At 38.5% G+C, this 21,043-nt stretch overlaps 1 protein-coding gene across 2 annotated transcripts in view; it reads right to left on the bottom strand.

The window, feature by feature from the left end:
- The window catches only part of ARHGEF3 (Rho guanine nucleotide exchange factor 3), a 103,373-nt gene that overhangs the window by 47,475 nt on the left and 34,855 nt on the right, over positions 1-21,043 (bottom strand). The window contains exons 1-2 of one of the 2 annotated variants that reach the window (XM_027884791.1): positions 13,052-13,099; positions 2,912-2,974 (exon numbers count right to left, since the gene is read on the bottom strand). In XM_027884791.1, coding sequence (XP_027740592.1) covers positions 2,912-2,974; positions 13,052-13,084 — 96 coding nt within the window. In that variant the 5' untranslated portion in view covers positions 13,085-13,099. Of the gene's footprint in view, positions 1-2,911; positions 2,975-13,051; positions 13,100-21,043 lie in introns of those variants that run through there. The other variant, XM_027884789.1, reaches the window with a different exon arrangement.

The following is a 21,043-nucleotide window of genomic DNA, read 5'->3' as shown; positions in this document are numbered from 1 at the left end:
CCTTTTAGTTTATTTGGTTGGAACCTACAAACAGTTTTATTTTGTGCCCTCAATCACTAGAGAATTAATAACTGTACATTGATATATAGAACTAATCAGCCACCAATTTTTTTCCCCAGTATATTTGATTTCAGTTTACACAGGTTTCAGTTTATTTTTTTGTTTTCCATATGGAAACTGTTCCAAACTTTCGATTGTTGTAGATACTTCTCATCAACATCCTCCTCTCCCTTAAACCAGCCTCACCCCCACTCATGTTTTTGGGCATAAGTTACTTGGTATATGAAGAGTGGAGAGCAACCCAGCAGGGGAAGGTAGATTTGCACAACACCACCACAGCTGGTTTCTGTGAGATACGAACCAATTCTTTTTTCGAAATTTTCCTTCTTTCTGACATTTGCCTTCACAAACATGAGAACAAGAGACAACCAAATCTCTGCCCTGTAACAAAATCTCTAATTGTTTAGAATGTCAAACCCATGTCAACAAGAGATACATCTCTCCCCAGTATAAATAGCATTTAAGCACAAGCAGAGAACAAAATGCCTCTACAGGTGAGTATTCAGCCACGGACTGCTGGATTCCCACGGTCCTTTTGTGCTACAACATTCCACAGGGTAGCTGAAAGACCCCCCAGTATTTTCTAATGACATGAAACACTCAGTATTCAATCTAGATGCACGCTCAGCACTGCCTTTATCATTATCCACCAACAAAATATGATGTGAAAGGAAAAACAAAAGTTTATTTGCTGTGTCCAGGAGGCTCACAAAGGTGGGAGTCCTCCTTTACCAGGGGGATTATCATCTAGTTGGCAGGAACACAAGTCATGAGAAAATGGGTCATTCTTCCTGCCCAACTTGTTTTAGTGTCAACAGCTCCAAGTTTTGATGGGCACACTTGACCCATCACCTGGAGCTAAAAAACCTAAGGCTGTTGTTCTAAAGTCACATGCCAGGCTCACTTTCTAAGTCACCGTGACAGTTCAAGTCTTCTGTCACAGCCAGAGGCAAAGCAGCCTTTAACAGCAATTCCTGTCAGTGATGAGGGACAGAATCTATCAGGAAACTAAACAGGAAACTGAAAAATTATAACGTAGAAGAGTTCAGGGCAAAGTAAGTTCCAAAGACACAAGAGCCAGTACAGTCGTGGTCATACCCGATAAGATCATCAGAATACCTGTCTATATTTCTGTGGGCCAAATTCAGGGGTCAACCACATTAGATCACCCTCCTCTATTAACAGAAGCTGTACTTTTGAAACAGTTTTTACATCTTTAGCTATTGATCAATACAGAACTATACTCATCCAAGTGTTTTTACAGCAGGATAACAACTTCTACACAAGAGTTTTACATAACTGTCTTACTTATAGAAGAATAAAATACACACTCTTTACAGAAACATAAAAATAGTGAAACCCAGCATTTTCCATCCCAGGTCAGAGTAATGAATCTAACAATCTATCAATTTGTCAATAATAATAATAATAATAATAATAATAATAATAATAATAATAATAATAATAATAATAATAATAAACAGTCAACAATTTTGAATTTTCCCTGAAGAATAACAATTGCTTTAAAATTCCTTTAAAGGAAACACAATTCCTTTGAAGTTGGGCTCAGTGTAAGGTCTAATGGGATTAACTAACATTAAAGTATTAGCTCACAGACCAGGTCAGGCTACTGTGAGTTTATGATTTGCAGAATGGTGCTGGATTCTACCCAGCTCACTTCAAGTGCCTGCAAGAGCTCGCATTTGTCTGCAGCCATCCAGGCAGGTGAGCCCTTCAAAGTAATTGCTTCTTCAAAGAGCACATAGACTTCAAACCAAAATGAAAATTTGACCATTAAAGAAAGCACAGCACTAGCTTTGACACCTGCTAATAAATAAAACTGTTAAAACAAGCAGTGTTTATTCTCTGGTTTTTAAACTTACATTTTCTGTCTGTACTACATGAGAGGCTGCAGAGAGGGAAAACTGGTTTAACAGCTGACTGTAAACAGAGCACTGAAAATACTGATAAAAGCACTGAACAGAAGGAAATATATTTTCCTACATCTTTTTTAGTTCCATGGATTTGAAATGATAACTGCCAGTGTACCTTTATGCCACAATTTAACAGGAAAAACAACACATATTGCAGTTTACTGCATAATTACCCTCATTAAAACTTGGATTCAACATCCACTATAATCCATAGAAAGAGTTTGATCCTTATAATTTACTTTTAAAAAGAAGCTAAAAATTACTATAGTGTCACTGTAGTAATTTTTTTAAGTTATAAAACAAGTCAGTATTTCACCTTCACTTACAGAAACAACTAAAAAATTCACAAGTCCGAATACTTGTACTGAAAAGTATACACATTATAAAATGTGTGGCTTTTATAAAACACGTTTTCTGGTGTGGCCTTCACATCTGAAGTGTGTGACAGGGTGGCAGAGCTGGATGTGATGAGCACATCACTTCAGCAGTGACACGCAGCGGTCTTACAATCTTATCATCCCATTACACAGTTTCACAACAGCAGCATTAACCACCACTGGCAAGTGAGAGAAAATTTCTCATACACCCATGCAAATGCAGAAAAGGTTTGGATTTAAGTCCTGCATTCAAAACTCCCTTTTATCCTGATAACTATTTACTAATAAGAGATTTGCTACTTTACAATAAACTGTCACTATAACTTTTCATTTTTCTTTTAAAAGTATTATCAGAGACAATGAGAGCAGTAATATAGCAAATTCAATTTTTTCACAAGAAGCAGAGTAACTTATTCATGCTATGTATGAAAACAATACAGCTGAGAAGATGGACGAGTTTATTTCAGAGTACCCCTAATAATCATATTTTAGTTTAAGGGGTAGGGGAGGAAAGGTAAAAAAGAAAATGAAATTACTCACACTTGTATCCAGGCTGCAGATACTGATTGTATCTTCATCTTGAGTACTCTGTTTTCGTTTTTTCTATAAAATAAAATGAAAAGAAAAGCTCAGTTTTGATAATATAAACTACCGTTGCCTTGATCCTGAAACAAGTACACATAATGAAGTCATATACATAAATAAAAGTGTGTATATATAGTTATTTTCTCTCATCATCATTATAATTATCATGTATGTGAGTATAAACTCTATTTGCAGAAGTTGAAACGCCACCTATTAGCCCATTAGTGAATTAAATGCTGTTCCTTTTTCTGCTCAGTTTCTTCAGTTAGGAAACTTAGTTCAAACTAAAAGCATAAGTAATTATTCCATGTTGTAAATTGTACTTTGGCACTTGATACAAACTTGTGTAACTAATGAGACTGTCAGGAGGAGAAACTCGTATTTTGTGTTAAAAGTCTAGGCTTAAGATTTTTCCAAACATATGTTCAGCAATCAAGTCCTATTCCCAGACAGTCACCATAGTGAGGATAAAAGGTGAACTGTACTGCAGGAATTACATTAACATGTATTTGGGTGTCACTCTCCGTGTCAGGGATTGCACGTCTGCTCTATATTCAGGTTTTGGGTTTGCAAGGCACACCCTCCCTTGTGTCATTTCACAGCTGCACCACAAGATTCATATTCGTGCCCTTCAAATAAGTTTGAAATTCCATTTAGCAGATCTCTGCGATTTCTACCAGCTCAGGAAGACTCAGGAAACAAGAGAAGTCCCAGAATACACGATTCTTATTTATCCAGCTGTGTTGTCTTCCACTGCCAGCCAGAGATAAGCGTTCACACATCACAGTTTCCAGTCTACAGGAGTCAAAGATGAGCAATTTAGAGAGCAATAAAAACCCCACACAGATGCCATACAGAGCTCCCAGATTATGAGATGATGAAAGCTCAGCTACCAGGCACAAGTTGCACACACTGCAGGTATTTTTTAATTATTAAAAAAACAGAGAGAGAGAAAAACTGTGTCTCCCCTCTGCAGCACCCATGCTCCCAGCTCTTGTGAAGCCTGGAGGTTTTATTCCATCAAGCCACTGAAACAACTATTGAATCTCCTGGGTCAAGCTTATGGTTTCTGAGAATTGTTTCTCGGATGAGCACAGATAAGGAACATTTATCACAAAATCCAGATGTTTTGATTTCACTTTTTTTTTTTTAATTAAACTGTAGGTGTTGAAACCTTTTATATTTACTCACTAGTTTTCAGCAGATCTTTGACTTGTGTAATCATATTTAAACACAGGACGTAACTTTTCACACTTTTTTTTGACAGTAATTTCAAAGTCAGTGACAGCTGGGTTTTAATATCTTTATTATCCAGAAACTGGACCCTGAGTTCTGTCACCACAATACCCAGTGAGAAGTGTTTAATGAAAAGTAATTCTACACCCTCAGACTAAGCACAATCAAATCCCTTCTACTATTACAGTTCAGATTTTTAGCAACAAGTTAAAGGACTGACTAAACCACAGAAATTTCTGGCCCAGACCACACTGAGCAACCAACAGAAATATCTGAAATAACCCTGAGTATATTTGCTTATCCTGTATCAGTCTTTTATAAGGTTGGGGTTTTCCCCCCCACAGGATAAACTAATCTGAATTACTATTCCAAGGTTAGCCAGTGTGAATTCATTGTGAAAAACACAAAAGAAGGATGAAATCTGTCAGGTCAGTGCTTTGCCCAAAGGGTAGCGCTTCCTAAGATCCCAGTGAACATGTTGCAGGCTATTGTTCAAGCCTAATTAGACTTCTGTGGACACAAATGCATGCATCCTTTAGTTTTACTCAAAATAAAATATATATATATATATAGGTTCTACTGAAGTCTGAGTTTTTATTTCACAAAAAAGAAATTATTGAACTAAAATGTACCAGCCCTCCCACAAAGGGGTCACGAGTTAAATAAAATTGAAGGGTGTTTAGATTTGAAATACAGATTCCTACAGGAGAAGGATAAATTAAAATGGTGCATGGATCTGGTGTACCTGAGTCTGTACCAACTGCTAATGCTGTGTACAGATGGACAGGATGCAACTGCACTCACAGCTTGGGTTGGTGTTGCTTTTAGTCTGATATCTCAAGTGACAGAAGTATAAAAATGGTTCTAACCTAAGCCTCAGTCTGCAAAATATTAGGGGGGAAAAGATAATTCCAAAATCAATATAGTAATTAAAAAAAAGAGAGAAAGGTAAGTTAGGTGCTTGATGAGAATATGTGCTCCCAGAACTCTACAGGCAAGTCAAATTAGAAAAAAAAAAAAAAATTCTCTGTCTAAAATAGATCCTCTGCAGTTTGAAACTTTAACAAATGCTTTCCACAATGGAATAGACTTGATTTCATTGCTAATGGAGTGTAACAAATGACCACACACACAACAAATAGGTAGCTCCTTTGTTAAATAACTGATTAAAAGACTTATTGCAGTCACATGGCTACAGATTAACACAGAAGGTGGCATTTCCAACACAGGCCGACTCTAATGAGAGCAGATTGAGACTATAAATTACATAATATAAAGTAGAAGCCCACTGGGCAAGGCTACAGGATTAAAGTGAACTTGAATGAGGCAGGACAACCCTTGTACTGGAGAGGGCAAGTTACACAACAGCTCTGTGTGGGCTTCTAATTGCTCCATTCAAATGGCTCCAAACCACAGAGGTGTCATGGACAAAGCAGTGTCCACCGGGACAAGCATCCAAGGCAAGGCTATTGTGCACAAAATGTAATTAGGAGTAATTAACATGCTCGTATCTTATTGAGAGACCGCCTCTGTGGTTATACAACTAAATATCCAAAGAGTCACAAGGAACAGATCAATGTCACCTGTGATGTACAGACCAAAAGCCATGAAAAGACAGGGAAAGTGTAAGGAAAGCAATTCCATATTGAGTGTGGGACAGCCTGCACAGAGTAGATCTCTCGCTCCAGCTTTTACTTCATTGTGCTAATCAAAAGATCACTCCTTACTGTATTTCAGATCTTCGACTTATTGCAAAGTAATACACGCACACACAAAATTAATCTACTAAACAACACACATACTGCACAATTCTTGTTCTCTGGAAGCTTACTTATACTCCTTATGTTCTCTGTAAGTTTGTCTCAGTGACTATGCAAGACATGTCATTTCATACAGAAATCGTTAACTATTTACCACTGTAGGCAAGATCAATGTTTTAAATTTTCTGAGAGTTTCAAGAGCTATTACCAATGTATAAGGGGGAGGGAGAATAGCATGGCAAAAAAAAAAAAAAAAAAAAATCCAATAGTTGAGCTACCAGATAAATTTCTTTGCCCATAATAAGTGGATTAGAAGCAAAGATTGCAGTAGATATTGTGCAGGGAGCATAAGGTGCTCATTAAATTAATCCCTGCTCTTTGTGAGGAGCTTTTTCCCAGAGGAGTTACAAGTCCTGTCTCAGTTGCCATAGCACAGTGCAGCTGACCTCTGAATCTCCCACGTTCCAGGAAATCACCATTTTATGTCTTAAATCACACGGCACATCAAGCAATACAAAGCTCCCTGCACTGTGATCTCCACACTTTCACGTGCGTTCCTTTCACAACCCCCAGCACAGCGTAACAGCTCCGGCACAAACACAGAGGCAGAGCTGGGTGCTGACCCCGTGTGTGTCACACACACACCCCAGGGAAAGGCCCTGCACTGTCCTTGGCCCAGCCACGTTCACTCACCACCTCCAGTGCACCTGCTTTCCATGAGAATGCCAACCTGCAGCACTGCATGGATCCACTGAACACCAAATGTGGGATTGCTCCCATCAGACCATGAGCAAGGGACAAATGTCACCTGCAGAGTGCTGCTTTATCACATTTTGTACATGCATGAGTCAAACTAAACTGAAAAACTTCATGAAGCTGTTTGACTTGCTGGGAAAAAAGGAAAGTTTGGAACGCTTCGATAACTCCCCGTTTTCACACAGTATTTGGAGATCTTAAGAAAGGGGGGCACATCTGCAGGAAAAAAAGTAGCAAGTCTATGTTCTGATCAGAAATGTGTCCATGTTTTGTGAGGGAGCACACAGGTGCATTACATCCATCTGAATGGCTACCTCTGAAAAAACTTCTCTTACCATAAGTTTGAATCCTAAAATTTGTGATGCTGTTGCCTGAAAGGCTGTGGCTGCACCCACAGTCACAGGGACAGGATACTTCCTGGTCTTAACATAGCAGGAAAGAGTTACTTTCCATAATTATCTCACAGGAGATGAGAAGGTAAAATATTCAATTATACATTAAAGCCATGATTTAATTAAAGGAATTAAAGCAATAAGACATTGTTATAGGAAGGCTGGATTAACATCCTCTTCATCACAGGGTTTTAGTTATCAATCCACAGATTTATATTTTACCACCTGGGAAACGAAATGCAAAGATGAACAAAAATAGCTTGACAAAACCCATCCTGTGGCAGGGAAGGAAATGCTTTTCAGAAGAATTGCTGACTTTTGTTAAATCATCCATTCTAAATGCTTAGAAACGTGTCTGCACGCAGACTGGTATAAAAACAAATAACAGTTCAAGACAATGTATTTGCATAGACACATCATACCCTTAAACTTTCTAAGTCACAGACAAACTCATTTCAAAATTGAACACAAAACAACTTACTTTTTAAGCCCTTTTTTTGATACAGAAATCCATTTAACAAATGAGGATCCATTCGTTCCACTGAAACAGATTTTTCCCACCCCCCAAAACAAAAAGTCCAAAACATAGAAAAACTGAAAACCATTTGTTTGTAGTTTAGATTGTTTTCATAGGAAAATATTTTTAAAATAGTCTTTTCACAACATAGATCTGAACACATTTCAGCAGTGCTAATCGGAAGAAAAAAACTTTGTAAATGAGTTGTGATATATGATCTCAATAAATGGAATAGGTAGAAGTGCATATATATACACATATACACTAATATATAAAAATATATACATGTGCATGTACAAGTTTACACACACACACAAGTATTTTGCAATAGTACAGAAAAGGGAAAACCACAGCTAACAAAGTTTTGGATCATTTTTACTGTTGAGCAAAAGGCAGAAAGGGATTCCCTGTTCTCTGGGCTTTATGCTCCTCTCCAGTTTATGGTACACTTTCAGTACAGTTTATGGTACACTTTTATCAATGTCTTTATCAGACTGAGTTTAAAAACAAAACCAATCAAAGAAAAACCATTTGAAGAAATAGAGTAAAAACTAAAATCCCAAAGGGATTAATGTGGAAGGAGGACAGAAAACTGACCAAATATTTAATAAAAAGTCAAATATCACAGGCCAGAAAAGATTCAAGTCACTCTCCAAAGGGTGGATTATGTCTGCATGAAAAGCAGCTCTATTACATGATTTTTTTTCTTTTAATTTTAAAAAGCAATCAGTATCTCCTTAGCCAGCTGAGAGCACTTTCAGTCTACAAGGAACCTTCACACGAAAAGCCTGTTGATGGCCCTAGGAATAACAGTCTGTGTTGAAGCAGCTGGGAATAAGGCAAGAGCACCCCATCATTTTCTTTATAGAAAGACATCAAATCACAAAAATAATCCAGATTTCCATTTGAATTTCTACTCACACTGGTTATATACAAGATTCCTTAAAAAAAAAAAATCCAGTTGGTTTATAAATTTTCTTTTTTATCAGCATCATGCACAGGTATACATACAATTATGCATGAGCACTTCCATGCACCCTTCTAATTCTTAAATCCCTTACCTGTACAGAAGCTGCAAAGTTCCAAAGAATATTTCAAAAGAATATTCAGACACTAGAATTCTCATCTTTTTATACTTTGTAGCCTGTCAGTGTGTCCACACTGTTGATCTCTCTCTTAAAAAGCCTCGAAAAGTACCTCTTGCCAAGACCACATTTATTCCTTTAATGACTCCAAAAATTCCATCTGCCATTGCTCCTATGTTATATGTTTCAAGTTTTCACTGTTTCCATTTCAAATCACATTCCAGTGTTCTCAAAGTTATCAAGCTCCCAGTCAGTTGTATCACAGAGTATGAAGGACCTGAAGTCAGGACAGAGTGCAGTGATGAGGCACAAATAGTACAAAACAATATTAAAAGGTATGCAAGTAGTGAGGTAGAATGAAAGAAACAATGCACAATTCTAGAAAGAAATCTGTACAGCAGGGAAAGGGATCATATTAATCACACAAACATCTCTACAGTCCCCAGCAAGAAACATCCTCATTTCCTGTTGAATATGGTCCTTGGTTCTGAGCTAAGCCATTACAATTGCACAAACCAGTGATAATTCCTTCCCTAGAGTTTAAGCTCTTCCAACAGAGATGAGTCTTCCACCATATTTTAAAAAGCCCACTTTCACTTCACCATAACCTGCCACTCACCTTCATACCAATAGCAGTGTCGCCTCCCTATTCCATCTTTCACTTCCATGGCTGTACCACTGACAGCTCCAAGAGTTTGTCTTCCATGGGAAGACCAAAACATCTGAAAGTGAATTTTCCCAGAGCATGATGCTTCTTTATAGCTAAACGATGCCTTATATATGCTTTTTGGGACCCTAATTTCACAACACTGAATTTTAACATAAAATGTTTTTAAAAGAACAGAACCTGCATTTCAGTATCACAGTGCTTTATGTCATACCAGCAAAAGGAACTTGCAATCAAAAATTCCTTAGTTTTATAATAAAACTGGTTTCTGTGTATTTTCCCGCTGCCCTCTACTGTTCAGAGCACCAGAGACATTCCAGGTTTCGTTTTCTCAAGAGCGACACAAAAATCTAAACATTAACTCCATTGTTTCTAAGGGAGAAACAGCCAGAGGTGACCCCACAGCAGAGCCTGCACCGAGCCTGGGAGGCAGCGTGGAAGGTCTGACCACCCCGCACATGTTGGGCTGGCAGGAGCCCTGGATACCCGTGTTAGGAACAGAACTTGCTTGTTCCTGGTGTTGCAAGGAAAACAAACAAAGGAAAAAACAGACTCTGCTCTAAGTCTTTTACAGCACAGCAGAAAGCTGAGAGGGAGGTGAGGTCATCTACGGTGCTCAAGACCCTGCCACTGAAATTATTTAAGCCCTTCCGAGGAACTCCCCATCCCTGCCAGCCAAACTGGCAGCTCCTTCTCACCCTCCTCTCACCACAGCAAACCCCAATTCTGCAACACTTATTGTGATGGAGTGGAGATTTTCCGGTCAATGTAATAGAAAATGAACACTGAAGTGAACAATGAAATGAAAGTTATATTCAATGTGTTTAACATTAACAACAGGAAATGGGTGTGCATGTACGGGATGCTGTAAGGACAAGGAGTAGCAGAGCTTTGTTTGAGGACTGGTATTTATTCTGTCTTTATTTAGCCTTCTTCCTTCCCCTTTTTGGAAGATGGGGGAGAGGATCAGTAATGGGAATCTAGCAGAGTTAAATACACTGAAACTTCTTCACAGTTTCTTATAAAGTCCAAATCAAATACAGCAAAATAAATTACATTTATTTCTTACTCCATAGGAGTTTTTTGTTACGTGAGTGAACAGCAATCTCAGTTATACAGTCCTTTCTCAGAACTTGAAGACTGCTATGTAAATTATGCTTTCATTTAACACATTCAATATCTAAGGATTCTAAATTCACCTAGGATATGAACAAAAACTAAGATGCAACTCAAAAGAGTCCACACACTATATAGGTTCATCCTCTGTTCTTCTCACAAAGGCTTTTCAGCTGGGTTCTGTCAGATCCAATTCTTTATAGCCCCAGATAATATAATCAGTCAGCATGCAAATAATCCCTGGATTCCTTTGCCTTCGGCAATCTGAGGTGATGAAGTTGCAGCTCCAAGCCTTCTATGTTTGTGTGGAGGGAGTTTTTTATAAGTCTAGTTATTAAAGAAAGAATAACCAAAGTTGGGGTGCTTTAATGCTCTAACTCTATCCTCAAAGGTTTTGTGCACTTGCACATGGAGACTTCCTCTGCCTGGACAGCAATAACCTGTACTTGCTGCTGCTGACCATTTAATCCCAACTGTCAACAACCCAAACTGCTGCATCTGTGTATGTGAGAGGGAAGACTTTTTTTTCTTGGAACATAAATCACAATGAAATTTTCTCCCTTGAGAAGCAGATGCATTCAAATGATACTATTATTATTTATTTATTTATTTTTAGGCTTGTTTGTTTTTAAAAATCCAATGAAGCTTCTCATTGTAAAAGGGAGGTTGGCTCACTGACGCTGTGCACAGCACCACAACCACATACAGCAGAATGAAATGATCTCCATAAACTAGGTCTTCATGTGTCATTCAATGGGCTGATGTGCATAAACTGCAGTGACCCCAACCTGTTCTAATTCTCTGCTGCTGCTCTGCCTTCCCCCAGTCTGTGCTGCTGTACCTTTAAACCACAGACAGGTTCCTGCATGCGGCTTTTGGTGTAAATGCCTCAAGAGCTGCTTTTGGCATCACACAGAATAGAGAAAATGGCTGCACCCAAAATGGATTTTTCTTCAGGTAAAAACAATACCCCTTCTAGTGAAATTGCATGTTGCTCTATCCATTTTGGACAAAGCATATAGAACAGGAGAATCTAGAACAGAATCATTTAGGTTGGAAAACCCCTCTAAGATCACCAAGTCCAACCATTAACCCAGCACTGCCAAGGCCAGCAGTTACCCATGTCCCTCAGTGCCACATCTACCTGACTTTTAAATCCCTCCAGGGATGGTGACTCCACCACTTCCTTTGCAGCCCATTCCAGTGCTTGACAAACCTTTCTGTGAGGAAATTTTTCCTAATATCCAGTTCCCTAAATCTGTCCTGGTGCAACTTGAGGCCATTTCCTTTTGTCCTATCTCTTGTTACCTGGGAGAAGACACCAACCCCCTCCGGGCTACCCCCTCCTTTCAGGCAGGTGCAGGGAGCCATAAGGTCTCCATATCCCTCACTTGCCCCACACTTCAGGCCTCCACCCTTACTACATGTTTTTAAGAACTTCAAAGCACAGTTTTAGTCTATGTAGACACAAATATTTTGAAATAGTTTTGCTTGTTAAATGAGAGGAAGCTCTCGAGTTCTCCAGTGAGTGACAGGATGCTGTAACCTGGGACTGGAGCTGCAAAATTAAACATCTGTTCACTTGTGTCCCTAAAGTGCTACTGTTATTCACATATTAACAGCCCAAAACCAAAACCCACACAAATCATTAAGAACCACCCAGTACTAAATGCTTTCCACTGCAAGATGTAAAACAGGTTTGAAAAGTTTTTACGCCACAAAGATTGAAATTACAGATTTTAATTCTATACTTCGTTCTACTGCTTAATTAACATTGCAATCAGGAACCGTTTACCCCAAAAACATTTAACCTGAATCTCCCTTGCTGTGAAATAAGCCTGCTTATTCCTGTGCTACCCTTGGCAAATACAGAGAAGAAATGCCCACTTTATAATTGTTCCCACACACTCAGAGACAAACATATACTCACACCTCATATCGAGTCTTGGTTTTGTAAACGCAAGATGCACTAAATCTTTTTAACTTCCTTCAAAGGCTTTATTTTCTACGGTTATTATCAGTCTTGATACTTTTCTATGCACATTTTTCCTAAGTGCAGGGTCTGTAACAGCACCCAGTTTTCCAGGTGACACCACATCCACATGTTGCAGAGTAGAATCATTCTGCACTGTAAATACACTGGGAATAGGATCTGTTGCAGCTTTCACTTTGACAATGGATACACTACTAATGCATATTGCTATAAATGTTCCCCTAGCATCAGCCAAAATCCTCATTTTCATGCTAGGAGACAGAGGCAGAGATGTTTTTTACACATGTATGATAAAAAAAAGCAAAACCAAAAGACCTAAACCCACCATCCTGCAGCAACAATCTACCAACACAGAGAGAAAAATAAATCGTCCTCCATCCCATTGGGAATATCCAAGTGTATTATCTAAAGCAATTTCTTTCCTTAGAGAAGGAAACAATCCTGCCAAGCAACGTTTTGGTTTAATCAATACCCAGTTTTAAGTCCTGGCATGCTTGGAAGCAATATCTGTGCAATTTCAACTTAAACACACACAAACAATGAAGAGTTACACGATCCCAAATTCACGCTTACCTGGTAATGCACAGAAAAGCAGCACCACACCATGAGGTACTTTGTATTGTACTCAGATTTTAGGAGGTTTCTTAACATTAAATGTGACTGTGAAAAGTCTTTGTTCCAAAGGAGTCCCTGTGTCTCTCCTTCAGTTTTGGGCAGGAACTCCTCCCCGTGCAGCCACACAGTTTGCTCTCGCTTCCTGTCATGCAGAGGACTACAAGTGTCAGAAGCCGAGTGATCCGTATTGTTCTGTCTATCTCTGGTGTGGTTTGCTCTCACAGACTGCTTCCAATGATAGTTTAAACAGACAAAAGAGGTTTACAAATTGCCAACAGGTGGATGGCACCAGTCAAAGCTAAAGATATCATTATTATGTTTTTAAAATAAATGGTAGACGTTTGGGGACTTTGAGACTCAGTAACTGAAACACAGTCCATCTCCTACCCGTGCAATTCTCAGTCTCAAACAGCAGCAATGGGCTTTAAGCTCAAGAGCAGACAACTATACTCCAAATGTAGACATCTCAGCAAACAAAACAGGTGGTAGATACTGGATAGAGGCTTTAAATATTTATTTTATGAAAAACTTCTAGTATTTGAAAAGTATGGGGATTTGCAAAGCAGGAATTCTTAAATTAACAGGAAGAATTCATCAGAGAATGTTTTAGAATCAGCCCAGAATAAAGGACCAGAGATGAGCTTGACAGAGCACCTGAAGTTTGCATGTGAGAACATGTCAAGAAAGTGCAGGCTTTGATTTTATCCCTGGTAGTTCAATATAACTGATGAAAGAAACTCTATTTTTGTTGATTCTCCTCCAGGCTGGATCAGGAAGCCTTTAGCAGCTGCATCCTATGAAACTCAGCGAATCTTCGTTTCACTGGAGTTTTGAAAGTTATGTATCTTAAGCATCAAGAAAGCATCCAACTTAAAGTTATTGCTCCCTCAGAACTATGAAGTAAGACTGTTGCTACTTTAATGAGATAACATTTCCCAGCTCACTTGGAATGTCAAACCTGTGGATCTCCTGCTGCAAGGGGGACACACACTGTGTGTGATCATCAGTGTGACTGAGAACTTGAGATCAGAAAACTTACAGGATTAGGTTCCAGACTCATAATCCAAACTGCAAAGTATAACAGCTCCTTGAGAGTTCTTATATTTGCATGCCACATCATTCTGCAGACAAGAACAACTGAGTGAGATTGAGTTGCTCATAATGAGTCTTCAGGGGGGGGTCTCAGACGACCAGCTGGGTCACCAGCGTTCCCTAGTACATATTTCTCTTCAATATATACTCAGTTAATTTTCTGGTTTGGCCACCTTATTAAGTTACATTTCTTCAAGGTAAGAAAAGCTAAGATTTACAGGATGCTTATCTGCAAGTCATCAAAATACGTAACTTCATACACATTACATGAAAATTTGTGTTTGTTGATTCATTTCTGCTGCATTTGAGCAGCCCTGTCCAAAATCTGCACATACATAAATATCAGCTTCCCTTAAATAAAGTTAGGTACAAAACAATGCAGAATATTGACCCCAAAAAACGGAATCCATAATCATCTCAAGTGGTTAAAACACAGGCTTTGTAAGGCTTTTATTCAAGTCATCCTCATAAACCAGCAAAAAGAAACTACTGAGAGGTAGATGAGATTTGGGTCTTTTTTAAAGCATGTGTGGAGTCTAATGTAAAGAACAAGGGCAAATAGAGGGAGAAGTAAGATCCTGGAACTTTTGTAATGCTTTGTACACACTCTGTAAATACACAATGAAAAGTTTCCTGAGTGCTTACCTTCTAAAATAGTTTCTATGCATGTGTAAGATCCTGCATTCTTGGTTTGAGAAAACTTCTTATTAGTCATATTAGACAACTGAATATGTTCCCACTACTATTGCAAAGAAACTTCTGTGTTTGTTTAAGACTTGAGTAATAATTGTGGGAGAAGTTCAGGCAAGTATCCATACTGGACGAAGAAAAACAGCTGAATGTCAACACTTCCATTTTAACATACCAGTACAATGAATACATTTTTGTCATATTTTCTACATTAACAGGTACAAAGTTCAAGCCAGATATTTAGCAAAGCCTGCAAACTTCTTTTACTACATTCTCTGCCTTAAACTAAAATTAGACCTTTCATGTGCAGGGAGGGTGAGTATTGTTTGATAACAGAATGCTACTTTAACTATTAAAATCATGTTTTGTTAACACCACCACCAATAAGAAACATGCAGTAAGAAGATTGGGCATTACGCTTCTGTATGCCATTTAGACTTTGACAAATCTTTGCTTTATCAAGTTAGAGGCAATTGCTTGGCACACATTTAATTAGTGCTGCTGTTTACTGCACAGTTCATCTACAGGGACAGAGAAAGGGTTGCTCTGCAGCACTTGTTCAATCTTTTGTGACTTGCTAAGATCTACAAATACAGTGCTGTTTCTGTCAGCTAAAACCCAATCTAGCCACTTTCTTTTCAGATTTTTCCAGCAGAAGAGAGTCTATTTTTCAAAGGAAATACATACAAATTCTATATATAAGCCTGCAAATTTTTTTTTTCAAGGATTCTTTACTTTCTCGTTAACTTGTCAGTAGATCTAAGTTATTTCTTAAACTATCTTTCTGCCCCTACAGGAAACCCTAATCCTCTGCTATCAGAATTTGGCAGTACCTCAGCCAACATTAAATACAGGAGTGCAATGTTTTAAAGTGTTATTATACTCATAGGTTTGTGGTTTCTCACATGTACTCTCAGAGACAGTGAGACATGGAGAACTCTAAGAAAATGCTTCCCAGAATGTGGGAAAAGTTTGTCATGATTTTCTGAAGACACTGAGAAGAGAATAATTTTTATTTTTACTTCTAAGATTGGGGTAGTCCAGGAGCAAGTGCCACACCAAACTGCACCAGTCACTGCCCAACTGAGCCCCTTCAGGAAGCGCTGCCGTTCCCCTCTCATCTCCTCCCAGTGTCCTTCCAGCCAGGACATGCAATCTAATCTCCTTAGGATTGCTATAACTGCCCTCATTTCATGACCTTCTCACAAGGCTACTGGGCTGCTCTGGACTGGAAGTGTCTGCTGGCACACAGATTAGAACTGCTTTCTCATTGTGCATTATGAGTGTTTTACGAACACTAAATTTAACTCTCTCTGAAAAGCTTTACAGCTAACCACAATCTAGAAAGAAACAGCACCAGTGTACAATTTTTGCACCAAAACCAATGTACTAAATATTTTTAAATGTGCATTTTATAGATCTTTAGAACATCGCCTCAAATCATGTTAGGATCATATTATATGCAATGCTCCCTACATCCACAATTTGAATGGGATATCCCATTTCAAAACATGCAGAAGAATCAGGAATTACAAAAATCCCTCACTGTGAATGAAATTGAAGAGCTTCAACAGATCTGAATCTACTATTAAAAAAAAAATTTAGTATTATTTAACAAATGTTATAGTATGTTCTTACATAGTAAGAACATGTTTGTAAATTCTTTCTAGAAAGAGTAGTTTGTTATGATGTTTACATGATATCTAGCAAAATGGAGACCTGTTTTGCTGGCTACTACTGTAATAAGAAAATTTGTTTCCAGGCTGCAATAAATAGAAGACACCATCATATCATTCTTATTATGCATTTATGGCAGAGTGTAAAAGACAGCCATAATTTTTAATTGCTGTGTAAATTCTAACCACAACATTAGCTTTCAAGAAGAAAAGCAAACAAAACAGCAATTCGAGTCCATGTGTGCAGCCATTCGTGTCCACTAGCACATGGATCATCTGAATCTGAAACAGTGTAGCATCAATAAAATACCAATACATGGGTAAAAATTGCTTCTAAAATGCTGGTTTTTTAGTCTGAGTGGCATTAAATTCAGCTGGACAACAGCATCACCCTTTAAACATTGAAAGTTTCTGAAACAAAGTCATAGGAAACAGTAAATTCACATCACGTGTTCTCAAAGAGCAGCCACTGGTGGAGCGGGGGAAAACAAATACAAAGAATTGGGCACAGTTTGGTTTGAGTTAAATTGAACTGGGGTCAAGTTCATCTGCTGCTGAACAAAGAAAAGAACAGTAAATGACAGCAGGAGTACAAGGTAACACCCAGTCTATGATTAAAGACAGGAAATCTGCTATATAACAGAACATCCCACTCAGCCTAAGAGAATGACAATTGGACCTATCTGCTTTATCACATGCTGCTTCTAGCTCAGTATTGTTTGTATGTGCAAAATAGCTGGCATGACAGGTTAATAGCATATACAGAATATTTCTACTATAAATAACAAACCACACCCGGAACAAAAATAAACTTGTTACAAAGCACTTAAAAAGATCCATAAAATAAAACCCCACAACATCAAGAGAACGACCTTACGAGGTATTTATAAAAAAAAATAAATCAATTCTGTGAAAAGATAACATGAAATGATAAGAAATCCTTCCAAATGGGAGATATCTGACTATTTTCATTATCAGAAAAACTCAAAATATCAATTGAACAATTGAGCTGTAATAAACAGAACACCTACCCTTTACAAACCATGAATCGTGCAGGTGCAAAAGCCTATGAAGGTCTCTTCAAGAATGTGTTAGCTGCTGTAAAAGCACAACTTGAAATTCTTGCCCCAAGAAACAGAATCTGAAGTGTATTTTGTAAAACTAGCATGTAATTAACTTGGAAGCACCTCTGTGACCCAGGCAGACAGGTTTCATGGCTGTTAACTTAACTCACAGGTGACTTCAGATGTACAAGCAGTGGAAGTTTAACAAAGCAGCTACTGAACTGAGTGAGTGAAACCACTGCAAGGTCCTGAGTGTTACAGCCCTCTCCAGACAGCACGAGCAATAACAGCCCATAAAACATGCACAACATGTCCCAAACCACTGGAATCCTGTCGGAGTCTTTAGGCCAGCCTGTGTTGTTCTCCTTCATACTCATCTCCACACAACTCACAGATGTCTCTCCAGCACATGTTCTTGATTTTGGCTGTACTACTGTATGCAAAGGACCTTTTAATTTACACTCCCCACTGATCCTACAAAAAGATATGGACATCTGTTTCAGACCTAAGAACTAACGTATCAACAAACCGTGTTTTGGTGGAATTTCAGATAAAACATTCTGGTGTGACAAGACTGACGTAACCTCCCACACTGTGGACAGAAGCCATGGTAATTACACCACGCTGAGTCAGCACATGAGTTTGGAAGAATACAATTTTAAATTCTTCAAAATTGTCTCACAGGCAATGTCACCCTGAATTGCTTTTTAAATTCAGTGTATACATTAAGAATAAACAATTCTGATATGTGTTTTGAAACTGCAGATGGAATTGACTGCTATCCAGTTACGCAAATGCCACACAATGCATTTCTGATAGCATCTCTATTGTTTGCCAACATAAACCTTGCTGTTCCAAGAGAAATTAGTCTTGTGACTAATCAACAAGAGTTCCAGTGGTTTGTTCAAAAACAAAACCAATAACAAGCTAAACCACTTAAAACTCTACCCACAGAATAAGCAGAGAGTCATCAAACCCAACCCTTTTACAAACAAAAATCAGTGTCCAGGGTGTCTGCTTGCTGCAGTTTGTAAGCTCTAGTCAGAACTGCAGATCATTGAAGGATATTTATAGTGCTCCTGTTGCCCCTCACATTGCTGCTATCACACTGTGAACTAAAGTTTCTCTGCTCCAGGAATGCTGCAGAGAAAGAACTACAAGAACAGGTTTTTAGAATTGCTTCCTAATATTTTCAGTATCAGGGACAGAGAAGTTCTGGTCCAAGACAGGTCAGTGTTGGACAGCGGCACAAGAGCCCCTCCACCAAGGCTGACGGAGAGCAAGGCTGAGCAGAGACAGCAGTGAAAGGGTATTTAAGCACATTTGATCTAGAGACAGCAGTGCATAACTTGGTTTCAACAATATGAATAAAGGTCTGTCTGATACCACTTCTAATAAGTTCCTGTTACAGGTAACATCGTTGCTTGAGCAAACGAGTAGCAGTGGACACAGACATGAAGTAAAACCAGTCAGAATCCAGGATCGGTTCAGAGGTGCTTTCTACGGTTGTACATGATTATGTAATTAATCATCAAGTTAAAGCTAGGAAAGAACTTTTCTCTTTTGGCAGTTTTTGTCTTGTTGAGATTTGTGCACCCTGAAGGGAATAACTGAAGTCTGCCAGTCTGCACAAAAATAAATATTCTGTTTTGTAAATACCGTCTGAAAAGTGTGGAATTCTTCCCATTTGGCGTGAAAGACACCTTTTTCCCCACAAGCACACATGCAGTAGAACTAGCAAAGAAACCACTTACGCATCTAAAATTGACCTTCCGCATGTTTAACACTTTTTTGATGTCAGGTTTCTCATAAATTAGATCAGCCTTTCCTACAAGTGACCACAACTGCAGCTTGGTTAGTTAAATGCTTCTGCAAAACTAAAAAGGAAACAAAAAAGGAGGAAATAGGAAGAAGCCTAGTTGCAATAAATTATCTTTAATCTTCAGCCAACTGCACACTAAACACATGCCTCAAACTATTTAAATTACAAAATGTTGGTTTAGATTTCACAATTTATTTTTAGCACTGAAGTTCTTCAGCCAAATTTGTTGTGTGTGGAGGGGTGGGAAACAGAGAAACGATCTTAATGGTTCAGATGTTTGTTTAGAGCATGCAGGAAGTGATGCGCTCCTGGTGGAACAGTGGAGACACACATCAGAGATAAGCACAGACAAAACCAGCACCCTCCAGTTCTGCCTACAGCCCCAATAATCTTCACTAATCAGGCAACTGCTTTTCTTTTGGTTGTCTGGCAGTTTCTTCACAGTCATCTCCAGTGTCATCATATCAACACTGAGACCAACAAGTACCTCTACTTCTGCAAACATATCTGAATACTTCACTAGAAAAAAAAAACCAAAAAAAAAAAACCAAAAAAAAACACATTCAAAGACTTCCAGTCATATATCTAAGTCCAGAAGTTTATCCTGCTGGCAAAAACAGAAAGTGGGTCATTTTAAGAGAGCAGGAAGGGAGACAGATAAAGAAGCTGAAGTCTCAAACACTCAAGAGTTTCTTGTTCTTCTTGAATTCAGAACTTCCTTATTTGTGAGACTGACTTACAAGATTGACTCTTACTGTGGAAAAAAAATAGCACCCAAGTGTGTAACTCAAGACTAGATCATAACCAGCAAAACCCCACAGAAGCTTTAATCCTGACATCTTCTAATTGTGTGTGGGTGACAAATGTAACCCTGGTTTGATGGAATGCTTTATTACTAGAACTGTTTGCCACGCCACATGGCAGCATAAAACACTTTCCACAGACACTAAGAGCAGCAATGACCAATCATGTACAGGCACCAGACAGTGGTGCTGAGGAAAGCCACTTATCTGCACCAAGGTTTTAAGGGAAGGGTGGCACCGAAATGAGAAGAAGAGTGAGAGTTAATGGCAACCAGAAGATAAAGCAAAAATAGGGTTAATACTGATCTCTGCTGTTGCCTTCTTTACATTCATTATTCATTATCTGATCCTCTGAAATGACAGTTCTCACTATAAATACCCCTATAAATCCCTCCATAATAGTTTATTTGTTGGACACCTGACTGTAAAAACTCTTCAAAGCCCAAATTAACCTGATGCCTCGTGTATACATAGGGAGAGCATACAGTGGAGAGATTGCACTGCTTGGTAACTCTAAGTCTAAATTCAACCTCAATCAAGTTTGATTTGTTTAGTTTAAAAAAAAAAAAAAAAGGAAAAAGAAAAGAAACTCCCTTCTCCCCACTGATACCTAAATACTGTCCAAAGTTCTGGAAGTAACTGCTACCACTATGTAAAAATGACAGCATTGGTAGAAACACATGATCTCAACTGAGAAAATTCAATATGATCTCTAACCATGGGGCTCAAGAGAGCTGCTCAGGATGGAAATAAGCTGCTTCTGATAAATTTAAGTAAGGAGAGGAAAAGAAGTGCAGAGGAGT

The sequence above is a fragment of the Empidonax traillii genome, unplaced genomic scaffold (genome assembly GCF_003031625.1).
Source record: "Empidonax traillii isolate 1590-97213 ecotype Southwest subspecies unplaced genomic scaffold, ASM303162v1 scaffold155:size2260171, whole genome shotgun sequence".
NCBI classification, from domain to species: Eukaryota; Metazoa; Chordata; class Aves; order Passeriformes; family Tyrannidae; genus Empidonax; species Empidonax traillii.
This window is presented reverse-complemented; position numbering and strand designations above follow the sequence as displayed.